The sequence below is a fragment of the Lycium barbarum genome, chromosome 12 (genome assembly GCF_019175385.1).
Source record: "Lycium barbarum isolate Lr01 chromosome 12, ASM1917538v2, whole genome shotgun sequence".
NCBI lineage: Eukaryota > Viridiplantae > Streptophyta > Magnoliopsida > Solanales > Solanaceae > Lycium > Lycium barbarum.
Genome location: NC_083348.1, coordinates 93,053,836 through 93,071,926, shown reverse-complemented (window position 1 = coordinate 93,071,926; position 18,091 = coordinate 93,053,836). Strand labels below are relative to the sequence as shown.

The following is an 18,091-nucleotide window of genomic DNA, read 5'->3' as shown; positions in this document are numbered from 1 at the left end:
CATACTGTACATTAATGAACCACAGGAAACAACCATCCAAATAGAGGGTTACGAACTTTTTATGGCAACTACACGGACATTTGTTGCGACCTTTGTCGCTACAAAGATTGACTGCTTGTAGTATTTCTCTATTTCTTTCTTCTTTTGATTTTTTAGGCTCTATCAGAAACAGTCATTCTACCTCACATAGGAACAAAGTCTGCGTACATCCTACCTCGTAATCAAATCTCATGCACTTGTGGGATTACACTGGGTGTGTTGTTTGTTGCTGTTGTTGGTTTTGTGGGGTTTGGCGTTTACAAGTATTCGTTTAGTCATTTACCAGTACAGTTCACAGGTAGAAATAATGAAATTTTGGATGAACTAACAGAGATACATGTGTAATCCCACAGGTGCACACTAAGAACAGAGATAATGAAATTTTGGATGAACTAACAGTGCACACTAAGAATAGAATTATAGCAACAATCTAGAAGTAGATGAAACAGTATACCAACCACCCCTTTCATGCATCATCTTTGGTAATTGTATAATATAAACTCCCACATGTAATGACGAACAACAGATAACAACCCAACACCTACCCTTCCTTCCATTTCTTAGTTTAAAAATCCTCTTTTCTCTCATCTTTCCACTTCATCTCTCTCCTAATTCCACCATACAAACATCTTCTAAAAAAAAAAAAAAAAAAAAAAAGAGCAGAGAAAAATGGTGAACTTAGTAGAAGCACAAAGGCCTTTGTTATATTGGCTAATGAAAATGGCTGGAATAAAACCTCATAGTATAGAAATAGAACCTGGCACTATAATGAACTTTTGGGTCCCTTCTGAAACCATACAAAAACCAAAGAAAAACAAAAAACTCACCACCACAACACCTTTGTCCAACAACCAATGCGCCATTTCACCCGAATCCACCACTAAACCCGACCCGAACAAACCCGTAGTCGTACTCGTCCACGGCTTTGCCGGCGAAGGAATAGTTACGTGGCAATTCCAAGTAGGTGCATTAACTAAAAACTACTCCGTTTATGTACCTGACTTACTTTTCTTTGGCGGGTCAGTTACGGATAGTCCGGACAGGTCACCGGGTTTTCAAGCTGAGTGTTTGGCTAAAGGGTTAAGGAAATTGGGTATAGAAAAATGTGTTGTGGTTGGGTTTAGTTATGGTGGGATGGTTGCGTTTAAGATGGCTGAAATGTTTCCTGATCTAGTTGAGGCTTTAGTTGTGTCTGGTTCTATATTGGCGATGACTGATTCGATTAGCACAACGACGCTTAGTGGTTTGGGGTTTTCTTCTTCTTCGGAGCTGTTGTTGCCTACTTCTGTTAAGGGTTGTAAGGCACTTTTAAAAGTAGCTGCTTATAAGAAGCTTTGGTTCCCTGATCGCCTTCACAGGGACTTTCTTGAGGTTAGTTTATTTACTATTACTCGTAAATATATACACAATCCGCCAGATAGGATTAGCAAAGAATTTTTCTATTTAGCTATCAGTTGCTTATACCTATTTTTTAGTAGTGATATATTCATTGTTGTTTCTCTTCCTTTTCTTTTCTTGCATATTTGATTATGTCCCTATTTGGATAATGTATTTCTTACTTGTTTCGAACTTAAATTCGGATATGACTCCTAATTCTATGGCTGCATGAAAACTCATATCAATTTACTCCATAATTTAAGAGTTTAATCACATGTAAAGGTCCATAAAAGTGGGATTAATAATTTAAAAAATAAAACAGAGAATTAAAGAAATTGCAAAAAAAGAAAAATTATATTGCCAATAATACATACTATAAGTTAAATTCGTGATATAATTACGGTATTTAGTTTGCAAGCTATACAGATTATTTAGCCATTGATTACGGGTGGCTTTGATAATCTTCACCTGAATCAGCTAATGGTAAACAAAATGTTCATTCTTTGAAAGGTACTATAAAAGAAGCATCATGTATGATGTCATTATATACGTTACACACGATCATAAGCCTTTAATCTATTTCAGGAACACGTTTTCCTTTTGTTTGCCAATAAAGGGAATATAAAAAGAAGAAAAGAAAAAGAGACAAGAAAATAAGGAGATTGAAAGCCAATTCGATTCATTAACAACTTGACTAAATTATTTTCTTGGGTGATCAGCTAACCCTTAATATCAAATATTAATGGAGTCAATTGTTTAGAGTCTATTATCAAATGACTTTCGTCATTATAAACCTCGCACCAGTGCATATTTATATTGGAAATATTGATAAACGTGTTATACATTTAATTTTGACATGCATTTCTTGGCGGGGCTGGCTTCAGCTGTAACAGCCCCTCCTTTCTCGCACGTATTTCTTTGATTTGCCCTTTAAAGCCACAACTTGAAGATATGCAGCATTGGCAGGATATCTCACTATAGATTTGTCAACATTTTCCAGCCCACTTATTAAGAAAAGGCACCACGTAGCCTTGCATAATTATCTGACTATATTACACATTGTATCCACCCACATGTTTCATATACTTGACATCACTGCACAGTTCGCTCAACCAACTAGACCTAACCACTTGACGACCATCTTTTTGTCGATATATAAAAGGTGCTGATATTAAAAAAAAAAAAATGTTCATACATTAAATTCGAAGTTTCTTAAACCGTATTCTCGGATGTCTCTCAAGTTTCTTTCAAGATAATTAAATGAGTAATAAGTTCATAACTTGGTGAAATTAGGATTAATAATCCCGAGGAGGAATTTTTGTCTTATATTAATACTATGAAACGACATAGATGTCACCCTCGTGATTCATATAAAAAAGTTTTTAACCCGAGCAAAGGATCTTATTCCCTCACTTGACAATATGTCAGGTAATGTTCAACAACAGAAAGGAAAGAGGGGAACTGCTAGAAGGATTGGTGGTGAGCAACAAAGAAACAACCATTCCAAATTTTCCACAGGTAATTGGCATTTCATGATTCTACTCTTCAATATTTCACACAAAGAATTAAGAAATGTATGGAGTACTAGCCATTTTTTCCATCTTTTTTTGGCAGAGAATACATCTCCTCTGGGGTGAGAATGACCAAATTTTCAATTTGGAGCTTGCTCAGAACATGAAAGAGTAAGTTTTCAGGCTTGACATGCTCATGCATTATAAACTCAAATAAGCATATATGAGGTCCATTAGATGTATACAATAACTCCCATCAGCAGTTTATTTACACAGAAGTTATAGTAATAATTAGTTCAGCAATGCATCATTTTGATATATGGCCCGTGTATTTAAATTAAACTACTTCATCTATAATTTAGTAGAAGTGCCACAGAGAAGTTGAATAAACCTGATGATTGTTTTGCATTACATGATGACAGTCAACTAGGTGACAAGACTACATTTCATGGCATAGAGAAGGCAGGCCATCTGGTTCACCTAGAACGACCTTGTGTTTACAACAAGTGTCTCAAGCAGTTCTTTACTTCCCTGCATGCAGAAAAAGTCCAGAAGTGAAGGACAGTACCACAAAGTTCACTATCTAATATCATGTAACTTTTTTGTCTATGGAAAGGAAAATAACTTTGTGTTTCCTCGGTAAAATATTAGTTACTATGTAATTTGGGGTTCAGAATTTAAAATTGCTGTCTTAATACAAATATATATTGCAAATTGCATATTTTTGGTCCACATGCATTAGAAGTCTCTTGACACAAGAAAAACTTCTTGGACAAGACAATATATAGTGGTACATGGTAAATGTGGAACAAAACAAGTTTTCTGTCAGGCTGGAATTGCATCACTTGTTCCATTTAATCGTCTTACTGCAAATTTATTCTGTATCATCTGAAGGACTGCTGAATTTCTTCCAGTGTTTTCCCTTTGGTTTCTGGAACCCAAAGCCTCACGAAGACCACCGTAAAAGCTGATATCAGTGCATAGATAGCAAATGTTCCTGCCAAATATACAGTCTTTAGAGTCGCTCCCAGCATGGTTTGGATAGACAGGGACAGATGGAGAGAGAGAGAGAGAGACCTCCTTTACTCCAAGTTAAAAGCAAATTTGCTGTCATTGTAACAAGCCATGCTGAAAACCAATTTGCCAGAGTTGCAACACTGCCACCTAGACTTTTGATGCTTACCGGCAGAATCTGCACAACCAATTAAAAAATTTCGACGTCTCAAAAGAAGGTAAACAGAACACACTTCCTATTGCCATGGAAAAGGAGTACTTATTAGAGTAGTGAGGCTCTTGAATCGTAGAGAAGAAAAATTATCATAAAACCTACGCTACTGTGCTTGAAGGACATCTCAACTCTCAAGTTCAATAAGAATATTTTCTAGGAAGAAATTTTGAACCAAAACTTTGTAGGAAAGGCACACAATTATCCTGGCAGTTAAGTAGCCCTTCATAGGTTAAGAAAACCTGAAATAACGCTTGATCTTGCTTTAACACTAACATCATCACCTTTAACAAGGGAGATCTTTAATGTTAGTTTTGCTTAGAATTTCTCAACTATGTTCTTTGAGCATGTTACAAAGTGTGGATAGGCGTTCTTTGTCTATGCTCTATATTTAATTATATTTAGGAAAATCTGTCTTTTCTGGTCTCATGAACAATAAATTAGCTTTGTTATACCTCAGACATTATGATCCAAGGGATGGATCCCAATCCTATACCAAATGCCATCACCAAAACCTGGAAAATTAATAGGTAAAGGGTCTCAGAAATGACAGAATGCAACAACAGAACACGGATGAGAGCAGGGGAGATAGTAGGGTGAGGATAATAGAAGGTGAGACAGGAACTATACCACAAGTCCAACCAGAGACAATACTGCAAAGAATGAATGCCAATTTTCTGGCGTGAACTCCTGGATTAAGTAGAAAAGAATTGTGGAGTGACAATAAAAGAAAGTCAATCTCAACACCAAGAAAGCAATCTCATTAAATTTAGATAGTTGCTTGATCAATTCTTGTGAATGTAAATTTTACTAATTGACCTTCAGGAAGAATGCCATTGCAACAAGGAAGCTGCTGGCGGTCATTACGGATGAGGATACCTGAAGAAAAAAGTATAGCAAGTTATTCATTTGTATTCTTTTTCAGAAAATAGAAACTTCGAGTGAAAATTTCTGGAAGGACTCACAATCAGGAGTAGCCTGCGTCCCGCCTTGTCCACCAGTGATGCAGAAATACCAGTGACAATGACCTATAGAAGATGTATATTAACGCGGAATATTATATCTATATAAACTAACATTAGATCAAAGGGAGGGAACTTACCTGAATAGCCCCGATACCAAATGTTGCAGCTTTATTGGAATGAATTCCTGCGCATTGAAGGCAGTGCAATTAGATTAAACTCATATGTCGAACCAGTTGAACATTCCGTAGCATCTCTATGATTATGTGGTGTTACTCATACAGTCTAATTCTGATACACCTGGATTAATTCGGCAAATAAAAGAAAAGGCTCGTGATACCTTCTAAGAGTGGGGAACTGCACACCCTAATGTAGAATTAAGATCATATCGTGATACCTTCTAAGAGTGGGGAACTGCACACCCTAATGTAGAATTAAGATCATAGTTCATTGTCTCGTCTTTTTTTTTTTTTTTTTTTTAACCACTACAAAAACCTCATACTGAAATGGGCCCGACTTTTTGTTGTTTCATTCTCCAATTCATCATCTCTTTCTGACAACGTAACGAAAAATTATGTTCTAGGTGGATATTATGCTACAACATGGTTGGGTTACAAAAGACTATGCTAGTCTCTAACTGGTGTTTGGTAAAGTTGTTTTTCCAAATACCCACCCAAAGGAACTGTGGTGTATGTGGATTTGGATAATGGCATATCACCTTACGGAACAGTAGTGTACGTGAATCTGGATAATGGCATATTACCTTAGATTGAGAGATCATCACAGATGGCACTTCACGTTTTTTAGCTATTTACTGAGAGATAATTGAATGAGGATTGTGGGACACAACACAGGAATCATTTCTCAGGAACCAACAAAATCAAATGAATAATTCACAAGGCATGGCATATGTGAATGTGGACACTCATGAACTAGCAGACCTAGATGGTCAAGTTCCATATCAGTTTCCATCAATCAGATTGCCAGGCATATGTTTAAGCAAAAGCAAGAAGTACAGGAAGGAATTTAAAAAGGACATAAATTAAAAATATCAAAACTTCATTTTCACAAACATAAAAAAAATTAATTCAAAACAACTTAAAAAGAAACTGTTTATCGTTTTTAGTCAACTTTTTGTTTTTGCTTTCAAGAGTAACTTTAAAAGGTGGCCTGATTAACCAGCTGATTTAGGGTTTCTTTACAACTGATAGCTTTAACACTTCTCTTATTAATAAGTTAAAATTTCTTTTTGAGATGGAATAAGTTAATGGTTCAAAACTTCAAAATTCGTCTTTTGAGCTCTCCCCCCTCCCACAAAACGAAGTCTTTCTCATCCCCATATCTATTGCAGGGTGTTATCTAGGATGCAGAGGAAGAGATTCATTGTGCACTTCATGCAAACATGGAATTCTTTTTCCCATTTCTGCTATCCAGAATCTTACTTTCCTATCTGTTTCTACCAACAGAGTAAAAAACAAACAGCACGGCACAATGATACTTGTAACTGCCAGTATCAAATCATTTGATGATCCTGGTATGCATTTCTACATATAATCAAGGAACTGAACTGACCAGCAGATTTGAAAATGTTACTGGAATAGAATAAAACACCATTAACTCCACTGAGTTGCTGGAGTGCGAGCAGTCCAATACCTACCTGAACAAAATCACCCCATAAAGTTAGTCTTGACAAGAGTAAGGGCTTTCAAGTCCTTGTCTAGTCAAGGATAGCAGATATAATCATATAAGTTAGCAATTAAAGAATCCAACACAAATGTGTACCAGCAAAGGATAGTAATATCGCCGTCTCTTAAGCTCAGAAAACCGAATGGTAACTTTTTTAGTTGACGATTTCACAGATTTCTGAGACAAAGACAGGAGAAACAAATGATCATGAAGACATTTATAGTAGTTTGCATTGCAAGAAGTTTCTATTGTGCAATTTGAGGGTTCAAAATAGTTTAGAAACCATCATTAAACACGTCCAATATATTACCTTGATCTCATTCACTTCTGTTGATATATCTGTGTCAAATCCTCGTAGAACTTGCAAAGAAGTTTCAAAATCTTCATTAAGCCCGTTTTTAGCCTAAATAACACGGCGTTGACATCAGTATAACATAACAATGAAATCCTAGTCGTGAAAAACATTAGTTTGGAACTCATACCAACCAACGAGGAGACTCAGGTATAAAAAATAGACCAGGTATCAAAATCATGCATGGCAACATTCCTGCAGAGTGGAATTATGAGTTGAAAAAGTTAACTAATGTAAAGGTTTACTAATAAATATGTTCAAATTAAGGATGCAAGTGACTTCATATTATAGCGGTCCAAAAAGAAGAAGGGAAATTCTATTTAATACACAGAAAAACATCAGCTTATTCAGTCTTTTTGAGTTGCTTCAATGAAATTGCAGATGAAGAATAACTTCAGGTATTTCTAAAAGGAGGGGGGATTTTAGAAAGAAGAAAAACTTTTTTCAGCAAGATGAATGTCATCAAGTGCTTACTTGATAAAAAAATTCCAACTAATTCTACCGTCCTAAGAATAGAAAAGTTAATAAGATAACAATCAATTTGTCAATCACCAAATGCTTAGGGAATCTATTTGCAATTAAGCCAACTTTAAAAAGGAAGACCGTATTGCTCACCTAAAACTGCAAGCACTCTCCAGCTTACGAATAATCCCAACAGATATACTAGCATTATCCCCACTGTTACAGAGAGCTAATGCCAAGAGATCAAATTATGATGAGCCATTTATATCTATAAATCATAAAACCTAGAGGATGACTGTTAAGCCCCATACAAAACCAACCTGGTTAATGGATCCAAGGACTCCCCTCATGTTTTTAGGTGAAATCTCTGCTATATATACTGGCACCTGCAGAAAACAAGCAAGAAGATTCCAGTAAGCAGAACTATTAACCAAAACTTTAGAACAGCTACAGAAGTTGGACACTCAAGATTACCACATAGGAAATAATGCCGACACCGAAACCTTCCAACAATCTTCCCATATACAAAAATGAGACATCCTGTTAAAAGTTGAAAAAGGACACATATGTTCAAGTTAATTACCTATAAAAGATGCAAATTCAGCCAGAATGTGCAAGAGATAACAACTAATCACTTACCGTGGCAAATGAAACAGCGAGCCATCCAATAATATTTGGAATTGATGCAATCATTAGTGTCTGCATTTCGAAGATGAGGTAACTGAGAAAAGTTACTAAAGAACCAGAAAGAGAAAAAAAGAAACTGTTGAGGCAAGTTTTGGAGCAACTCCTTTGGTGACATGTTTTTTTCTGCAGAAATGCAAAGGAAAGTTGTGCACTATATAGGCACACCTTACTACCTTGCATTAGTTAGCCATACTTTATGCATAGAGTAAGTCCTTTATCAAACTTCCTTTATAGGCATTAAGAATACAAGACTGAATAGTTGAAAGCGTCTTAAAATTATACCCCTTTTCGTCCAATGTATTCCGATATTTGACCGCTTGCAATTGCGCCAATCATTGCGCCAACATTTGCTAATGATCCAAAGACTGAGAACTGTCCATTAAAAAGTAACGCTATGTTTAACAATACATCAGTGAGAAGATACTAAATCTCTCCAATTTGTTAATATTATTAGTATTAATGTTTAATATATATTTATGTAGAAAACACATTGACTGGCTAACCAAACTTTCAGTGAAAGATTAATTTTACTAAGACAAAAATACCTCAGAAATGGTAAGTCCAAGGTCGGTGGTGATTTCGGACTGGGTAGGATTAGAGTAACCACACTACAAAATTACAAAGCAAACCACAATATAATTATTAATCATAGAATTTGTATATGCAAATGCAAGATGGTGATGAATGATTACGGTAAAGCCAAGTTGAATAGGGCCTAATGCAACAATGAGGACACAGAGATAAATAGAGATGGATTCGCGAAGGATTTGGGCCGAAGAGCCCATCATACTGGACTGCCGGGAACTCATACGATACCAGCTGCCGGTATGAAGTAAGGGCTTTCGAAGCCCATCATCAGCGGTGGTATCATCGCGGAAACTCATTGTTGTTCCGTTTCTTCTGTTTCCCTATGGGATGAAGAAGGTGAAAGATCAAAGGAGGATGGTGAAGGGGAGTCATGAAGGTCGTTATGGGCGCATATTTCGCAACTGCTCTCTAAAATAACGGTGAAGCATTCCACCCCCAATAGAAGCGGCAAGGGCACTTTTTTTATTTCATTTTTGTCTTTCTTTTCTATGATTAATGACACTCATGATCCCTTAATTTGAGAAATTATAATTTTGGTCCTCTGACTAAATATATTTGTCATTCAATTAATTGGAGTGTGTACAATTTACTCCCTTTGCTTGTGAATATTCACAAATTTAGCACAATTACTAATTGTTCTATCACTAAATACCATGTTGTCACACCCTAACCCTGAGAAAAGCGTGACGGGCACCCGGCATCTTACGAAAACCGAGCGAACCAACTTATAACTCGCATCCTCGATGTTTCAAACGGCAAAATAAGGCCAACTATGAATATAATGTCATGCGTACATATATATATATATATATATATATATATATATATATATATATATATATATATATATAGGGCCTGTGACGTCAACATATCCACTAACAAAACATAACTGAGCTATACACAGGACTCTGTCTGCAAAGCCTCTATGAACATGACTGAAATACACAAGTCGGGATAGGGCCCCCGACATACCCTTAACACAAAATACATATAAAATCCATACTAGGCAGTGCTCCAGGAAGAAGTGGAGCCCACCAACCAAACTAGTACCTGGAAACAGCCTACTGCGGAAGATCCTCGTCCCGTCTGTCTTCCGCAGTAGGTTGTTTCCAGGTACTAGTTTTGGTTGGTGGGCTCTACTTCATCCTGGAGCACTGCCGAGTTTGGATTGTATATGTATTTTGTGTTAAGGGTATGTCGGGGGGCCTGTCCCGACTTATGTATTTCAGTCATGTTCATAGAGGCTTTGTAGACAGAGTCTTGTGTACAACTTAGTTATGTTTTATTAGTGGATATGTTGACGTCGCAGGCCCATTATATATATATATATATATATATATGTACGTATGATATTATATTCATAGTTGGCCTTCTTGGCCTTATTTTGCCGTTTGAGACATCGAGGATGCAAGTTATAAGTTGGTTCGCTCGGTTTCCATAAGATGCCGGGTGCCGGTCACGCTTTACCCAGGGTTAGGGTGTGACACATGTGTTCTAAGCTTGTATAATCAATTCATATTTTGACTTGACATAATTTTAAATATATTTCAAAAATAACATATTTCAATTAATTGAAGATTAAATTTGTTTGGTTGAATATCACAAGTACTAAAATTTAAAATTAGCAATAATTGAGGGACCAAAAATGCTACTCCCTCCGAATAAAAAAGAGTGTGCACTTAGTTTTTTTTTTTTGGTAAAAAAAAGTGTCCACTTATCAAATAAATAAAAAAAAAACTAAGCTTATTTTTTTCAGATTTGCCCCTATTAAGTGTTATGTGATCAAATCCTAATATCTATTTAATTAGGGACAATTTAGTTAAATCACTTTTTTTCTTCTAGGAATTAGTATTTTTTTAAGGAGTGTACAAATGATTAAGCAGACACTCTTTTTGATCCGGAGAGAGTACTATCCTTTGTCCTTTTGCCATGAATTTTAAATATTTATTCACTGTTTTTTCTCCTTGCATTTCTCTTTTGTGACCCTTGTTCTTCCTCCATATATATAGTCATCCTACAGATATCAAGGACATAAAAGTGGTTATTGATTTATTTATTTTGAGCTGCTTTTATAATTGCACGTCGACATTATTATTCTTCAAAATTAATTGAACCTCGCATCTCTTAAATATATATGGTTGATTACCGATTAATGTTAATGAAATATATTCAATTACGACAATAATAGTTGTGGTCTTATTACGTATTATGCATTTGAATATGATTACATAATAGAATTCTTTAAATCAGGTCGTGCTCAGCTCAATGTGTGTCACATTGCTAGTTCCAGCGCTTGGATTAAGCTTTATTTTCCTTTAGATTTGATGCTCAATAAAAATTCAATATAATTCCACACTAGGGTCTAGGTGAGATTTGATACTCCACAGGAAAAGGAAAAAGACTGTAGTAGATTTTATTTAAGATACCAGTTGTTATGTTTTATCAGCAACCAATTTTACAGTTCTTGGTTGAATTTATTTATACTCAAAATTTTGTTTGCTTATTTTCTAAGGAACTCTTAGAAACAAATAAAAATTAAATGAAGAAAGATTGTGCAATATGGGAATCTCAGCGGCCCCATTAGGAAATACGCCACAAGAACTGGAGTACCAAATCATGCTACGAGAAAAAATGATCTTACAGAAGCCAAATTGGAACCCCTTTTACTTTTGAAGTAAAATAAAGTTGGCTCTCATCACTGCATTGACTTCAAACCTTTAGCTCCCCAATACGACAGTCGACTGCAGCAACGCCGTTATCCAATCCCTACACCCCGCCGCTTTGTCCTCTGAATCGCCACCAATTTCCCCTCTCCCTCAGCGCCCCCCATAGAAAGAAAAAATACACTCTCAAATTTCTTTCTCTATGGGTGAGCAAACCCAAACTCAAACACAAAAAACCGAAACCGAAACTCCATCCCTATCTCAACCCGCTTCTGATTCCACCGTTGATATTCCCCCAAATCCCTCTAACCCTTCAAAAATTCCGATTCGCCCCCAAAAAATCCGTAAACTCTCTTCCACTAATGACCAAAAAGCCCTTCAACCTTCTGATTCCTCGCAATCTGTAGTTACAATCACCAAGAATCGTCGAAGGGGTTCTTCACAATCAACAAAATCTTTGCCCCAAATTGTCAAACCATTATCTGCTAATGGCGAAATTGAGAATGCTCTTCGCCATTTGCGATTAGCTGACCCACTTCTTTGTTCTTTAATAGATACTCTTCCTTTTCCAGCTTTTGAGTCACACCAACTTCCATTTCTAGCACTCTGTAAGAGCATTCTCTACCAACAATTAGCTTATAAAGCAGGAACTTCAATTTACACGCGTTTTCTTTCTCTTTGTGGTGGTGAAGATGCTGTTTGCCCTCATGTTGTGCTTTCTTTATCTGCTCAACAGCTTAAGCAGATTGGTATATCAGGGAGAAAAGCAAGTTACCTGTATGACCTTGCAAATAAGTATAAAAGTGGGATTTTGTCTGATGAAACTGTTGTAAAGATGGATGATAGGTCATTGTTTACAATGCTTTCAATGGTGAAAGGGATTGGTTCTTGGTCAGTACATATGTTTATGATATTTTCCCTTCATAGACCTGATGTGTTGCCTGTTAGTGACTTGGGGGTTAGGAAAGGAGTAAAAATGCTGCATGGGTTGGAGGAATTACCAAGGCCGTCGCAAATGGAGCAATTGTGTGAGAAATGGAAGCCATACCGGTCCGTTGGGGCGTGGTATATGTGGCGGTTTATTGAGGGAAAGGGGACACCAACTACTGCAGCAGTAGTGATGGAGGGTGGTCGTATACAGCCCTTGCAGCAAATTCAGCCTCAACAGGAGGCACAACAACAGCATCAATTGCAACTTCTCGAGCCTATTAATGGCATGGGCAGCCTCGGGTATGTGAACCAGTTTGTTCCTGAATGTTTGTATGATATATTCTAGATAAATGAATATGATTCGTAAGTATTTTTCTTTTATTTCTTTCCTTTATTTATTGTCTATTATACAGTAATAGAATTGCAGTGTAAATGTAGATGTTTTGCATGAATGATGTATATTGGGTCACCCAAATTGGGTGTGATTGAAGATTGCAACCTGTGCTTAAATTGGCTATTCACCTTGTGAAAGTCTTCTATGATGTTGTGGTAGATTTACTTGATTTTAGAATACCTTTGTCATAGTTAGTCACTGGTTCTGAATTTCCCCTGTATCAGGTACTATAAAGCATGCAAATTGAGTTTATATCTAGAAATTGATAAACTTTCAAATCCGACTCCTTATCCCCCCACCCCCCCAAAAAAAAAAAAAATCAAATCTGAATGCAGATGAGGGGCAACTTATAATAAAAGACCACCTCTTCATTAGCTAAACAATTGTGTCTAGATGGAATGAAAGATCAAGAAGGCAGTTTGTTCTCCTGCCTGGCTACAGTATGTGTATGTGGCTGCAAAATGCCAATGTGCAGTTTTGTTTTCCTTGGGTGCATGGTGTTTATGCATTTTAAACATTCAATATGATGAAAATTATATAACTGAAACCTACCGGATTGTTATATGAGCAAAGAAAGAAAGCTTTCCTTTTGGCGATTCTGGTTTAAGGAATTGCGTGCGAGTGTTCCAAGCTACTTAAAACTCGTGACCGTTGGACTAGTGAATTTGTTTCTGAAGCTATAATAGATGGTGTGGGTTTTATAATTCGGAATCTCTGAAGTACGCTGCATAAGTGCTGAATGCAAAAGACCGAGAGAGAGAAGGTGGCCATTGACAGACTTCTAGTTGAAACAAAGTAGGGCACAGTTTGTACATGGACTCAAATATGAAAATATGACTTCTAATGACAAGGTGCATGTTGAGGTGTTTTCTTTACCTAAAGTCCTAAACTCTCAAGTGTAGAATGCATTGTATGAAGAAAAAACTTTTAAATTGCTCACATGTTTGTATCTTTTCCTATCCAGGGAAAGCCATATCATGTGCTTATATAAAAAATGAATTAGGATCATGGGGAAGTTGATTGATCTAAGCTCTAGCTTCTTGAATGCAGTGGAGGCCACACTCGATTCTCCCAGTTTCAAGCTCGAGTGGTCCAAGCTGCATTCCAGTTGCCTCACGCCGAGCTTCGCTTTCCTAGAGTTGGTTTTGGCTTATTTACACCCCCTATCTTTGATTAGTTTACGATGTAGAATCATCAGATTTTGAGAGGATTTCTTTTGAGATTAATAACCCTTACATTTATAGACTGGGAAAATCAACTTTAGCGATAAGCAGATAACTAAAATTGGTTCTTTCTGCCCCCCCCCCCCCCCCCCCCCCTCCCTCCGCCATAAAAATAAAAAAGAGTGAAATTACATATTTTATGAATATTTAGCTGTGGTATCAAATTGATTTGCAATTTTTGAACTTCTTAGCCAGTAAATTAGTTCTGCGTCCATACCATTTTTATACATAATCCCTCTTCTATTTATCATCCTTGCATCAGAAAAAACTCTTGCTATAACTTGTCTATTTTGATTGAAGGTAGGGGTTATGAACACCGATAGGGGAAGTATGTTAGATGCAAGGCAACATGATTTTTCTTTCCATAAAACCATCCTAACTTTACCTGTCTTGATACTGCTTCACACTCTTAGTGATGCCATCTCTCCCTTATCTTTGTCACTCGATGGGTTGGGGTCGAGGAGTGGGGGCAGTGTAGGAATACTGCCTTCATCACGTCCTCAATTTTTACTCGAGATCTGAAAGTACAATTCAATTTTTTGTCTTTACGAGGTCTAGACTAATCTGGTAGATGATTATGTGATGGAACATCAGGGAGAGCTGTCCAGTCTTTATAAAGGAGATTAAAATGTCGTGAACAGAAATGTTGCCATCTTGCCAAGAGAAGCAGCAAGATATGGAGATATTTTGTTCTAAGTTAGTTGCAATGCAGTCCATTATACTATAACCAGAACTTTTGGTTTGTTTTGTGAGAATAGTAATGGCATAGAAAGTGATCTGCGTAATTAAATGAATTTCTGAAGAGCGCAATGAGTTTGACCAGTGGGTTTTGTATCTTAAAGACAACAATAGTTCGAAAAGGGCTGTGGACAATATTGCAAGTGAAGTTATTCTATTTGGTCATTGTTGGTTGGCAAATCTGAGGGGACCTTTCTTTTTACGAACTTGCAGTAAAAATGCTTGTCTATTGGAGTGACTATCTATTGGTGCGTTGACAACAAATTTATCTATGTCAAAATGATCAAAAGAATTTCACTTATGCCAATTCCAAGTTTTCCGTGATGTCGATGATGGGCCAGACCTTCTACTCCCTTCTCCACTTAAATATCAGGTTTTTGACTGCGCTAGTGTTCGAGCTCGTGATGTGCACTTAACCAAGCGTCACACGTTGTGCTCTTACCACTTGTCTAGCTCCTAGAGAGCTTATATTTGTCACTATTATATACCTACCACGTGATCCGACTCCCAATGGATGTAAACAGGATTTTATGTTAGTCGATCAGAGAAAAGTTTTATCCTCTTAACCCGCAAGGGTGGCTCAGTTGGTTGAGCATGGGGCTTTCATAATGGAGGTCTCAGGTTTGAAACCCCCTGCCAACGACAACAGAGGATTTGCTTTCTGGGTCGAGCTCGTCGCACAGGGCTTGCCTAGTGCGGGTTACCTCTCCTGTGTGGTTTGCGAGCTATTGCACAGGAGCTGGGTTTACCCTGTGCGCATCCAAAGGGTAGCGGCTGCGGCTTCCCATGTCATCAAAAAAAAAAAAAAGTTTTATCCTCTTAAGCCTTGAATTTAAAAATAATTACTCCACTTCTCTTGCACTTGGCGCTAACCTGCCCGGGTGTTCTCATAAGATGCTACAGTAATCAATTATATCCTTCATATCAGCATACGAGAGTCACTTTTTTTTTTGTCCCTTCCACTGTTATTTTGTTGTGCTCTTATCATGCATTGACATCTGTGTTTTATGCTACTCTTAACACTATTCCTAGATTCTTCCTTGTATTAGGTTGTTTCGTTTTATTTATATTCGTGTTTCAGTTTTTATTTGGGTGACATACCAGGATACTTATCCTTGAGTCATTAAAATTTGGTCTTAGGGCTTGCATCTGGGGCCAATGACTGAGGTGCTGATGCTGGAAACCATGGGAAAAGAGAAGAGGTTTCTGAAGTTTGTTGGTGCCAATAGTTTCTTATGTTAGTATTGAGCTTTTATGATAGGGATTCTGAATGTTGTAATAACGAAGCAATTATGCTTCAGTTATTCAGGTTCGTCAGTAGAGTTATTACAAAAAAGTAAGGTACTGAAGAGGCCTTGTAAATAGCAGACCCTCATGATTTTTGTAGGGAACTGCATTATCACGGTAAAAAGGGTAAAATAATGATTAATATTATTATTTTTTTCACTTTTGGCCTTCTCTTAATTCTATTGCTCATCGGAGAATGTACTGCTTTTTTCGTCTTCGTTTTGGTCCCTTGTGCTGTCTGGGTATTTGGGATACATAGCGTTTACTCAATGTGGGTTTTCAAATATAGCCTATGTGACATGTTGCTATATGGACTTAATTATGTAGTGGATTTGTCGCCACTTTGCGTTAGAAAGGTTTCATATCAACTCGTATGCTTTCTTTGCTGATTTTAGTGGCTTATGGGCTATTGGGGCTTGTCAATTTGGGTTGTGTATTTCCATGCGAATTGCCCTTCTTTTGGGGTGGTTTTTAAATTTTGCCCCTCATATTTGCGGTCTTTAAATTTTGCCCCTCATATTTGTGGTCTTTAAGTTTTGCCCTTAGCTTAGATATCTGAGGTTCTGGGTTCGAACTCCCGTTTAAATATAAAATAAAAAAATAATTTCGCAAGACAGGGCTGGAGGGAGTGTATGCCGGATCCGGCATAAAGTCCTTAAGGAAAAATTAAAGTTATGCCGGAGGGGGCATAACTTTTCCTCAAGGCATAGTTTAGTTATGCCTTATGGGGCAAAACTTTTCCTTAAGGAACTATGCCTTATGGGGCGGACTTTTAATTAAGGCACAATCAAAAGTATGCCTCATAAGGCAGAACTTTTCCTTTAAGGCAAACTTTTAATTATGCCTTAAGGAAAAATTCCGCCTTATGGGACATACTTTTAGTTATATTTTATGGGGCACACTTTTAGTTAAGACATAACTAAAAGTATGCCCCATAAGACGGAACTTTTCTTTAAGGCATAATTAAAAGTTTGCCTTGAAAAATAAAAAAAAATATGTCTCAAGGCAAAGTCTGCCCCCTCTGGCATAACTTTAGTTTTTCCTTAAGGATTGTATGCCGGATCCGGCATAAAGTCCTTAAGGAAAAACTAAAGTTATGCCGGAGGGGGCATAACTTTTCCTCAAAGCGTAGTTTAGTTATGCCTTATGGGGCAAAACTTTTCTTTAAGGAACTATGCCTTATGGGGCAGACTTTTAATTAAGGCATAACCAAAAGTATGCCTCATAAGGCAGAACTTTTCCTTAAGGTAAACTTTTAGTTATGCCTTAAGGAAAAGTTCCGCCTTATGGGGCATACTTTTAGTTATATTTTATGGGGCACACTTTTAGTTAAGGTATAACTAAAAGTATGCTCCATAAGGCAAAATTTTTCCTTAAGACATAATTAAAAGTTTATCTTGAAAAGTAAAAAAAAAAAAAAAATATATGTCTCAAGGCAAAGTCTGCCCCCTCCGGCATAACTTTAGTTTTTCCTTAGGGATTGTATGCCGGATCCGGCATAAAGTCCTTAAGGAAAAACTAAAGTTATGCCGGAGGAGGCATAACTTTTCCTCAAGGCATAGTTTAGTTATGTCTTATGGGGTAAAACTTTTCCTTAAGGAACTATGCCTTATGGGACAGACTTTTAATTAAGGCATAACCAAAAGTATGCCTCATAAGGCAGAACTTTTCCTTAAGGCAAACTTTTAGTTATGCCTTAAGCAAAAGTTCCGCCTTATGGGACATACTTTTAGTTATATTTTATGGGGCACACTTTTAGTTAAGGCATAACTAAAAGTATGCCCTATAAGACGGAACTTTTCCTTAAGGCATAATTAAAAGTCTGCCTTGAAAAGTAAAAAAAAAAAAATGTCTCAAGGAAAAGTCTGCTCCCTCCGGCATAACTTTAATTTTTCCTTAAGGATTGTATGCCGGATCCGGCATACACTCCCCCCAGCCCTGCCTTGCGAATTTTTTTTTTATTTTAT

General features: G+C 36.9%; 3 protein-coding genes across 4 annotated transcripts; 2 read left to right on the top strand and 1 right to left on the bottom strand.

Annotated features, from left to right (window-relative positions):
• The first annotated feature begins 410 nt into the window (after positions 1 to 410).
• Positions 411 to 3,635, top strand: LOC132622727 (uncharacterized). The gene is made up of 4 exons (XM_060337379.1): positions 411 to 1,410; positions 2,845 to 2,934; positions 3,031 to 3,098; positions 3,350 to 3,635. Exons 1-4 carry the CDS (start codon positions 709 to 711, stop codon positions 3,483 to 3,485), a joined length of 996 nt encoding a protein of 331 aa, XP_060193362.1. The 5' UTR covers positions 411 to 708; the 3' UTR covers positions 3,486 to 3,635.
• Positions 3,319 to 9,335, bottom strand: LOC132622726 (sugar transporter ERD6-like 6). 2 transcript variants are annotated; one of them, XM_060337377.1, is made up of 19 exons: positions 8,994 to 9,335; positions 8,847 to 8,909; positions 8,584 to 8,673; positions 8,254 to 8,313; positions 8,089 to 8,154; positions 7,935 to 8,000; positions 7,768 to 7,843; positions 7,283 to 7,347; positions 7,111 to 7,203; positions 6,897 to 6,977; positions 6,687 to 6,771; positions 5,255 to 5,301; positions 5,118 to 5,180; positions 4,972 to 5,031; positions 4,783 to 4,842; positions 4,608 to 4,667; positions 4,005 to 4,119; positions 3,795 to 3,924; positions 3,319 to 3,458 (listed from the first exon to the last, which is right to left on the bottom strand). In XM_060337377.1, exons 1-18 carry the CDS (start codon positions 9,183 to 9,185, stop codon positions 3,812 to 3,814), a joined length of 1,455 nt encoding a protein of 484 aa, XP_060193360.1. In that variant the 5' UTR covers positions 9,186 to 9,335; the 3' UTR covers positions 3,319 to 3,458; positions 3,795 to 3,811. The 2 variants fall into 2 exon arrangements, with proteins under 2 accessions (XP_060193360.1, XP_060193361.1); XM_060337378.1 differs by lacking the exon at positions 3,319 to 3,458 and having other exon boundaries at positions 3,619 to 3,924.
• Positions 9,336 to 11,440: 2,105 nt separating this feature from the next.
• On the top strand, positions 11,441 to 16,283 carry LOC132621641 (alkylbase DNA glycosidase-like protein mag2). The gene is made up of 2 exons (XM_060335978.1): positions 11,441 to 12,782; positions 15,978 to 16,283. Exons 1-2 carry the CDS (start codon positions 11,755 to 11,757, stop codon positions 15,997 to 15,999), a joined length of 1,050 nt encoding a protein of 349 aa, XP_060191961.1. The 5' UTR covers positions 11,441 to 11,754; the 3' UTR covers positions 16,000 to 16,283.
• The last annotated feature ends 1,808 nt before the right edge of the window (positions 16,284 to 18,091 follow it).